This window comes from Labrus mixtus, chromosome 9, assembly GCF_963584025.1.
Source record: "Labrus mixtus chromosome 9, fLabMix1.1, whole genome shotgun sequence".
Classification (NCBI taxonomy): Eukaryota; Metazoa; Chordata; class Actinopteri; order Labriformes; family Labridae; genus Labrus; species Labrus mixtus.
The window spans coordinates 25,043,360-25,053,303 of NC_083620.1; the positions used below are offsets into that span (position 1 = coordinate 25,043,360).

Here is a 9,944-nt window from a genome sequence, read left to right on the forward strand (position 1 = left end):
GGGTAATTCCTCTTACTGTTCAGGAGATAATTCTGCGCCGCTCGTAGTAAATCACCAGCAAAGACAGAATTTTTGACTGTACAATATTAAACATATTGGACCTTGTCTATTGTAATTATCAGAGGAACTAGTGTCCACAAGAGGGAAGTGTTATCACACTCATCCCTCCCATTCATTTACAGGCTGCACCTTCATGCCTGATCCTGTTCGGCTGCTTCAGGAGAAGAGGATGAACGGGCTGAAGGGTGACGAGGAAGGAAGGAAGGAAAGGAGGAAGGAAGAGTGGTGGCTGGCTGTTTTGTCGGCTCTGACATCTGGCTCATGAGGTAAAAAAAAAAAAGTCCCCTCCTCCTCCTCTTGCTATACTACTCATATGTGGTTTAAGATTCAAAGGAGTGTTGACGTTATATGAGGATGTCACTTTGACTTTCAAAACCACCGAAAAAAGATTCCCCCTCTATTTTTTCATTTACAAAAAACATGACCTCACTGTGATAATATGTACTGGATGACTATTTGGTTAATATTTGATTTCAGCTTTCACTGCCCCACCCTGACTTCTTCTTTGTCAGATACACATGGCTCATGGTTCACATGAGGTCTGGGTCTGCAAGGAGTCATTATGAGGATCCCTGCTGTTTCATAAAACACCACCATTTCTGATTTATTGCGCTAACCTTCTTGTAATGTGATGATACATGAATTCAGTTTATGCTACAACACCATTATAATTTAAAGCTCCTGTGAGGGATTTTAAGGTTGTGTCGATTTTGGCGCCCCCTGTGGACTAAGCAGTACTTTTTTTTAAAGTCTCTTTGCTGGTTTTGTCCTGAGCTTTGTATTTTTTTTTTTTTTTAAACAGAAAGTCTCACCAGCCTGCTTTGAACATGTCACATACTGTGAAACTGTGAAAAAGAAAATAAAAACAAAGGCTGGTTTCAGCAGCATGCTGTCATTCACTTCTTCTGACACCTACCCTACAGCAGCAGTTTCATTAAAATGAGCTATAAAGTAATAATCACTCTTTTAATTGACAGTGTTGTTTGCCTTTCTAGGTCATATAGAGGCATTTGTATTCATTTCAGTTGGTTTCATAACCAGTGAAAAACTCCTCACATGAGCTTTAAGTCAATGTATTTAAATGTCTGTTGATTTTTTCTATTTGAAAAGAAAACAGGGGGGGGGGGGGGGGGCTTCTTTTAAACCAATTGGCAGTTGATCATTTTGACAGGCTGACTGCTTTTCGCCCAGAGGCTGCTGATGAAAAATGTTTAGACTGTTGACAAATAAGGGGGCTTTACCTTTAATCTAACGATCAGTCCCTTTTGGTTGCGTTTGCTGTGCTGAGGCTCCGCGGGGATTTCAACATGTGACTTGTTGTTTTCACATTGCATTGTTTGACTTCAGCATGCCTGTACACGCTCTGTCCCCTCTCTCTCTCACACACACACACACACACACACACACACACACACACACACACACACACACACACACACCATTCTCCTCGTCTCTACAGCGGATCTTTATGTAGCCAATTCCCGGATGGTTTTTGATTTCACACAATTCTGCGCAAAGAGCCATTTCGTAGACCTACAAGTTAGAGTCACTTTCGAAAAAAGGGACTTCCAGGCTTGCTGTAGTTTTTCCCAGGCAATGCGTTTGCTTTTTTTTTTTTTTTTTTTGCAGGACACAATCCAGGCTCCTCCCTTGCTACAACGTCACCCCCCCCGATCCCGATCTCTCCCAAAGCGTCAGCAGCGATAGTCAGCAACACACTGTGGTGGCAGATCAGCGGGGCGGTGCGCAGAGCGGGATAAAGCTTCACTGTGTTTCATCCAGAAAAGGAAGAAGGGAAAATAAAAATAAAAAAAGGGGGTCTCATCCCTCCATTTCCAGACTTCCAACAACTTCACCGTGCCTGCTGTGCGGATCTCACCGGCTGTGCAGACCGGGAGAAAACCGGGAACTTAACGGAACTAAAAAAAAACAGGGGACGGTGCCAGGCAGATTATCTGTGAGGTGCTGTGACAATTGCGCAGTAGACGGAAGACAAGGCGACCATTTCCCCCCGGAGGAACTCTCCAAGTGTTGGAAACTTCCCGGCGCAGCATCGATCGAGGACCTCCCGCCCACTTTTACCTCCCGATCCACGACCCTGGAAGGAAGGAAGGGGGGGAAAGAGAGAGAGAGAGAGAGTCCTGCAGTGGCTGTGGTGGATGGAGCAACAAAAGGCTGGATGTTTAAACTAGAAGAGCCGCTCACATAAAGAACTCTCCTTTCCGTCTCCTCGTCTGCTGCTTCCCTCGCAGACTCCCATCACCTCTTCTGCAGCCGCTTGGATCTCATTTCGAGGATCCGGCCAGGTTCTACTTTGTGCAAACTCTCCGCCAGAGAGAGAGAGAGAGGTGGGGGGGCGGGGGGGAATCGGCGGTGACGTGAAATTGATGCTTTGCTGTGGAGAGAAGCGCGCACACACGAGCCTCTAGTTTTGCCCCAAAAGTCTCGTTGCTTTTCTCAGTGAGGGAGGTAGACCAATTTAGTTGGGGGGCCGAAGTGGGGATTTTTTTTGTTGTTGCAGAAGTTACATGCCTGGTCTTTGTCGTCACGAGTGAGACCCGATCATACAGAGAGTCAGGTTTATCAGAGAAGATCCGGATAGTTGAGGAGCCATGGCGATGTGTGTGGGGATGTGGATCCTCCTCTTAGCGCTGCACGTCCAAGGTAAGCCGCAGGAACACAGACTTTATCATCTGATACTCATCTGCCTCGTTTTATCATCACCTCCCTGTGCACAATGTGTATGTGTGTGTGTGTGTGTGTGTGTGCTACGTGATACTTGAACATAGACCTGATTAATGCACGAATGGGTGGATCGATTTGATTGCTTGCTTTTTGTGTTGTTTTGCAACAAGATGTGCAAATGAGTGAGAGAGAGAGAGAGAGAGAGAATTGGAAAGTGTTTCAGTCTTGGACTCGATACCCTTTCGCCCCAAACGGCTGCAGACAGAATACTTATTTTGGCTGCAAAAAAAATAATGAAGTTACTGCTGCAGCAGGCAGATGGCGACATGAGCGAACCCGTGCAGGCCAGCCAGCCAGCCAGCACTCTGCCCAAGTTTTCCAATATCTCATTGCAATGGCAACTCGGAGCCACAGAGAGCTCCTGAAGGATAATTGAAACCTGTGGCCTCTCCATCTTCTGCTCCTGGCTCTTAGTCTGTCGTTGAAAAAAAAAAAAATGAAAATATAGAGATTGAGCATGCATTGTGTCAAAAAAAAAAAAAAAAAATCCTTCATTTTAGACTCTGAATGAAATCCTCAGGCCATTGCTGTTCTCATATTTAATGCTGATATTTTCAGAGAGAGAGAGAGAGAGTGACTCAGGTTTGGGTGACATTTGTCTTTGGCTTCAGTCATCCTCTGAGACATTGCCTTGAATATTTGATGGATTGAAGGAGCCAAAGAGAGAGAGAAGGAGGGATGGAGTGTGTACTGTGTATTTTGGGTGGAGGATGAGCTGTAGACTGCCTGATAAATGGAGTGATAATTTGACATTGATCAGACTGACATTAAAGCTCCCAAAAGAGGGGCCTAATCATTTAAACGCATGCGTAAAAACGTGTATCTGACTTCTATCGGAAGACGCATCATTATTCTTGCTTCTATTGACAACCTGCTAATTGGGAAACAAAACAAAGCCAAGTACGGAACACAGTGTATTTAAACCCCTGTGGGTGTGTGGGTGTGTGTGTGGGTGTGTGTGTATGGGTGTGTGTGTGGTTGTGATCCATTATGCAGGGGGGGGGGGGGCTTTTAAGGCTTAGCTGAAGGTTTTCTGCTTTGTTTTTATCTTTGACAAGTAAATTCCTCCCGGCGCCTTTATTTTAAGAAAGGAATGGACAAGGGTCAAGTGTGGTCAAGCAAAAGTCAGGTCATGTTTGGCACTAATGCACTTCTATCCTCCCATTTATTTTCAGTGTTTTTCACTTATCCTGTCCTCATGGCGGCCTTGTTTTCACTACTTACCTTTTAAGTCTAAAAGAACTTTCCAGGCTAACATTTAGTCACATCTTTGCATTTCTTTCCCCCCCCCCCCCACCTTCCCCTCGAGCTCCAGGACAGCCACGACGTTGACCTTGTTCAGTGATGCTTCCTAACAGCGTCACGTGTTTTAAGACTGATTGAATACTTTGATCAAAAAGCCCCTGTCTGATTTACGTTGAGATGATCCCTTTGCTTGTGCAGAAGATCAGGATTAACTGCGGTTCCCTTGGGATTCACGGTGGAAATCTTTTGAAGCTGTTCAATCAAGGGAGTGGAGAAATGTCTTAAAAAATTGCCCTTAAAGCGTCCTGGAAAAAATGTCTCGTCGGAGGAAGGCAGGAGGTGTTTTCTGAGTCTAATTAGACATCATATGAATACACTTTGCCCTTATTGCTGTTTTTGTTCAGCTGCTGCAGTTTATTTAAAACTGTGTCTGCATAATTCATCCTCTCAGACATCTTTATGGAGGGGAAGGGCTTGGAAATAGTTTTATTTCAGCTGTTGTTGGAACCCATTTCTTTTCACATGCAAAAACAAGAATCTGCCTTTTCACCCCGAGGTCAAAGGGTGTTGCCATAAATGCCCAGTGTCTTTGATGGCTTAATTGATATACAACGTGTTCCAGACTCTTCCCTCATTACCCCAAGCACAAACAAGTGGGGGGTGGGGGGGAATGGTGCTAACAAACGCAAGTGGCTGCAGAAGCCTGTTGCAGTCATCCATTTGGGAGAAGCCATTTGTGCCTGTCATTGTAATAACCATTAGTAGAAAACACAAGAGTGCCAAATTCATAAACGGAAAATATCCCGAGCTGCGTGCCAAATAGATTATCAAAAAAGGAACATGGAGAATAATGGATCTGTGAATTCTAACAGCAGCTCTGTTCCCGCTTTCCTATATTAGCTCCCGCTCTCTCCAGCACTGCACACTGATATTTAATTGGGTGTGAATTGAGTTTGCAGCCAGGTGGTTGTTTACGGCTTGGCTCCATCCTGAGGGTCCTGCTGCTGAACGAGCCCGTATAGATATCACTCTCAGCAGTGGGATAAGGAGATTTTCCCCGGCTTTAATTCCTCATCTTAGTTGGATTTAACATTTGGGGAAATGAGGGCTGAATTTGTGGACGAGCGTCTACTTTTCAAAAACGTGCCATTATTCTGAAATGAAAATGGGTGTAGCCGTGAATTATAATCTTTGTAATAACTTGGCAGCGTGCTGGCTGAAATCACTCTGCTGGAGAACCCTGTTGTGCAGATCTGTCAAGTCCTTTCATGCGTGAGTATTTGGTAGTAAGCTTCTCGTCTACAATCACAACACAGCTGCCTTGTTTTGTGTGTCACTGCCCTTTATGTGTGTTTATTTCCTGCGCGATTCTCCCCTGAGAGACATGAACCGCAGGTGATTGTTTCCCCGTTAAGCTGTGATTGACAGCTTCATTGTTTTCGACAGTTTAAGGCTTAATTGAACGACTAAACTGCCTGATTTCTACGCTCGAGCTCGTCACCGAAAGCCTGAAAGCCAACAGTTGGTTTTTGACTCCTGACAAACATTCACATGCTCAGCCTCTGCAGCGTGCGTTCTGTTTTTTTTTTTCAGACCCATTAAAAAGCACATTGAAGTCAACCTCTGTGCGTGAAATGTCACCTACTTCAGCTCGATTGATTGATTGATGTAACAGCCAGGCAGCGTGAGGACAACTGCTTGCATGTTCATGTAAAGTGCAGTAGCAGATGTTTAACGTTGATCACTGAAACAGACAGGGGGGGGGGGAATGTTCGAGCAGATGCATCATGGGAGGGAAAGCTGCTTCCCACTTTGGAACAACATCATTAGCAATCGCAACTTTGCCATTTCTCCCCCGTCTTTTGAGGGAAACTGTAATTGCTACTCTGTGCCATTTTGCGTTTCGCCGGGCTGACAGTGAAACGGAGAAAAAGGCACGGTGGGGACTGTTGGGCCTTGATGGTTTGAGTGTGGATGCAAATTGCTCTGATCCCGACTCCCTTTGGGGAGTCTCCCTTTGGTCCCTGCTGAGGTGATGGATGGGAGAGAGAGGGCTGCGAGTCCTGGGAGACTGGCATGAGGGGAGCTGACAGGAGATTAAGCTCCTCTTTTTTTGAAGAACTAATGGAGGCACTGGGACACTCAGACGTCATCTCTGTGAACATTTAGCTCATTGTGCTTGTGCTGTCAGCTCTTACGCAAATCCCTCTCACAGAACTGCTTTAAAGCGTACTTTTCATTATTTTTTTTGTCTCTCTAAGATTCTAGAAATTGATTGGCCCTTGGTTTATCTCAGAAGCCAATCTCCAATATGGGATTTTTCTGTTGTTTGGCTTAAAATTTTTTTAAGACTTAGCAAAGTTTGATTCCACAAACCACACCCTAAAAGGCATATTATAATTTTCTTTGCATGTTCATGAAGCATGTTTTTCAGCCCCCTGTGGTCTCTGCATACAGGCAGCGTATCACAAACTAGAATGAATAAAACATGCTGATCAGCACTGAACCTAAATAATGGAAAGGTTACGACAAAATGGAGTTGTTCTCTGGGTGCGTGAGGCTGCACAAATAGTATTAAGGACTGAGTGAATGTAAAATTAAGTTTAGCTGTGCCATTGTTTTGCAGTTTATTTGCAGGGTTGTAGTCATGATGAGAATAAATGAGTGAGTCATGGCTTAGAGCTCCGCTGCGTGTCTCTGTGATGATGAAGCCGTTTGGATCTGATCCCCCCCTGTCACTGGCTCAAGCTATTTTCGGGGAAAAGGAAGTTTAGTCAAATAACACAAGTCATGTTTGTCCCAGACAGCAGCAGGCTAAGGTTACCAGAAGGCTTGTTTGGTCAGAACACACAGTTCTGTGTCATTTCCAGTCGTTGTTTTTACTTCAGGATATATAATGTCTCCTAGGTGTCCTCTCCTGCTCCCTCACCAGACAGTCTCCATGTTGGATCAGGATGCAAAACACGTTTATCAGCAAGCAGCAGCTGCCATTGTGTGCCTTTAAATTCTACTCTGTTTCAACTCCAATCGCAGAATCAGCAAAGTAAGGAAAAAGAAAAAATCAATAAGTGGGATCACATCTCGCCCTGAGCTGTTCTGATTTGGCATTAATCTGTCGAGTCGTCCTCTTTCTTTTAGGCCGATCCTTGTCAAAGGGATTAAATGGTTAAATTCTTGTTCTGCGTCGACTGACTACACTTGTTCCATATTTTCCCCCGCAGTTTGTCGGATAGCTGTTTCAGCATCTGACGAACGGCTTATTACGGCTCCTGAGTGGATGTAAATCTCCTCCTCAGAAGAAAGTAAATAATCGCACATGTTGGAGGGATTCTGACAGTCTGCTCTGTTTTTATGGGGCACTATCTCGGCTTGCCAATAGCTTCTAGACGTTCTATAGTTACCACCTGTAATCAGTCATTTTATTTAAAGGCAAATTAAATTTATGTCTGTACAGGGAAGCATCCATTTCTGTGTTTTTCCGTGCTGCTGTGTGGAGGGAACGTAGCCTTTTAAAACATCATTAAAACATTTTCATGCAGTCGTCTCGTATTTTCTGCTCCAGCGCTTTAAGAGAAGAAGCCATATGGGAATACCATTCTTTGCTCATTGTGTCGGGGTTTACAACTGGGGCACTTAGTCATGGGCTGATCTGGGATTGAGGGAGTGGATCATTCCTGGTGTTTTTCTCGCTAAGGCTCTACGCCTTTAAAATGAAGCAGATCTGATCAGTGCAGCCCCCCCCCCCCCACACATCCCTCCCACCCTCCTCTCTACCCCTCCGGTGTGACTGCCTGAACAAGTCAATTTACACCAGGCAGCTGGGCTGATGAGCCTTTATTAAGGAGCAAGAAGTCCTGATAACCAGTCAGTGGATAACCTGCTGAGTGAGGGGGGAAAGAGAAACATGTAAGGAGGAAATACAAATTCTTTCACAGTGACTGAACCGTGACCTGATACAGGTCCCTCAGAAAGTCCAGAGAGACGAGTCACAGACAGGAAACAGTTGATGGTATCTGATTGTTAAGATTTTTGTCGCATTGGGCCGTGTGCTGACATCACTTTCTGTCTTTCAGCGACCTTTTATGAACCAGTTGAGTTGGACTGGATCTCATTCTCAAACTTGATGGACTAGTTGTCGAGTTGCCGTCTTTCTTCAGTTTGACTCAGTGGATTTTTTTTTGTGCTGACTTGTGCAGACTGTTGTCAGAAAAGCTGGCCCGCAGCTCTGCTTCCTCCTGTCCTGCAGTCCGAGCGATGTATCAGCCGACTGACGTGTTGAGCCACTATAGCCCTTAACGTTCAATATTTCATGAAAGTTAGGCGACAACTGTGCTGCTCTGATGTTGCTCTTTGCTACTATTTTGAAGTCGCCCTGTTTTTAGAAGTATTGCAAAACTGTTCAATCACTTTAACTAAAAAAAAACATTTTTCAAAGTCCTTCTTATGTTTTTGCTTCATTTCATCCTGCATCAAGTAATTCAAAGAGCCGTTTTGATCTCGCTTCCACTGGAGATTTATTGTGTTTTTGGCACTTAAGTGCAGAATAAGTGGCTTTGTCATCTGGCAAATTCAGTCTCTTTTTTTTTTTTAAATGAGTGACCTCAAACTCATGAGACATTGACTCTCTGCACAAACTGTCTCCGACTTCAGACTGAAAACACCCGTACCCCCCTTCAAAAAGCGATTCTGTCAATCCCATTACAAGCCTTCCAGTTCTCCCACTGCACATGCCGTCCACTGATAAATACCCTCCAGGGCTGCAGCTGAAACGGACGATTAGCTTGAGAAACACTTTTGAACCAAAAAAAACCCAAACAAAATATTTCTCTCTATTTAGCTGCATCTTCAGCAGTTCATTATGCAAATGTTCAGAATCAAAGTGCTTCCAAAATTGCGACACAGAACTTTCTTTTTTTTTTTAACAAGAAGCTGATCTCCTGCCAGAACTTTACATTTCTCCTTTTTACTTTCTACAAACTCAGATGCACTCCCGCCCGCCCCCCCCACCGAATCCCTCCTCTCTCCTTTCCTCTCCCTCCTGACTCCCCGCTCTGCCTTTGAGGACGCTGCTTGCTGAGAGTCGGCTTGCTTAGCACTTGATACAAAAGGGGGTCTGTTTCATGAAATGTTTCCCTTTTTAATGAGTGATGGTGTTCGCTCATTTAATATTCCGCGCTGATATCTCTCCGGGAGTTGACTGCGCTTCAAAGCAACAGCGTGGTTGTAAATGGGAGTGGGTGGTGGGGGTATAAGGGAGGGGGGGTGGGGGGGTGCTGCTTAGAAAAACACAAACACAGGTTTATTTATTCTCCCTGACATATAGCTAAGCTTCCAGTGTGCTGAAGCTTGGTGCAAAGCTCCTTAGTGGCCCCGTCCTGTGCAGACAGCAAAATATGAGTGATAACAGGTCAGCTCTCAGCTGTCACATTTCTGACAGTGTGCGTCCTTCATTCATGTCCGCACCGTCTCCCGCTGTGATCGACTTTAAAGATAAGTGCTTAATCAAAAAGCATTTTCTGTCGCTTATATATGTGAGCATTTTCAGAAAATATGCAATGAACCATTTCTTTATTCTCTCCGTGCCACAGCTGACACAACAGTTTCCCTGTGCTCGTCATTATGCTCGGATTGAGGTCAACCTACAGGAGCGCTGCAAATTCTCCATTTTGCCTTTTTCTTTTGTCAGTGCACGTGGTTCAACTTTGCTGTAGAAAAGATGAAGATGAACACAGAGAAAGGCCACAGTTGGCATTGATACTTCCATTTTGTTAGCAGGGTCCATGCCAAAGCAACTAATGTAGTCTACTATTGATTGTTTCAAGCCTGGCTGAATTTCCCTCCAATGTTGCATTGTTCTCACAAAGTGAGGTGTGCCAAAACGGCCTCCCCCTCCC

General features: G+C 44.7%; 1 protein-coding gene across 7 annotated transcripts in view; it reads left to right on the plus strand.

The window, feature by feature from the left end:
• The first annotated feature begins 1,737 nt into the window (after positions 1-1,737).
• The window catches only part of nectin1b (nectin cell adhesion molecule 1b), a 149,527-nt gene continuing 141,320 nt past the window's right edge, over positions 1,738-9,944 (plus strand). For 3 of the 7 annotated variants that reach the window (XM_061047064.1, XM_061047066.1, XM_061047065.1), the window contains exon 1: positions 1,738-2,724. In XM_061047064.1, the coding sequence (XP_060903047.1) occupies positions 2,673-2,724 (52 nt within the window). In that variant the 5' untranslated portion in view covers positions 1,738-2,672. The remainder of the gene's footprint in view (positions 2,725-9,944) is intronic. The other 4 variants (XM_061047067.1, XM_061047069.1, XM_061047068.1 and 1 more) reach the window with 2 other exon arrangements.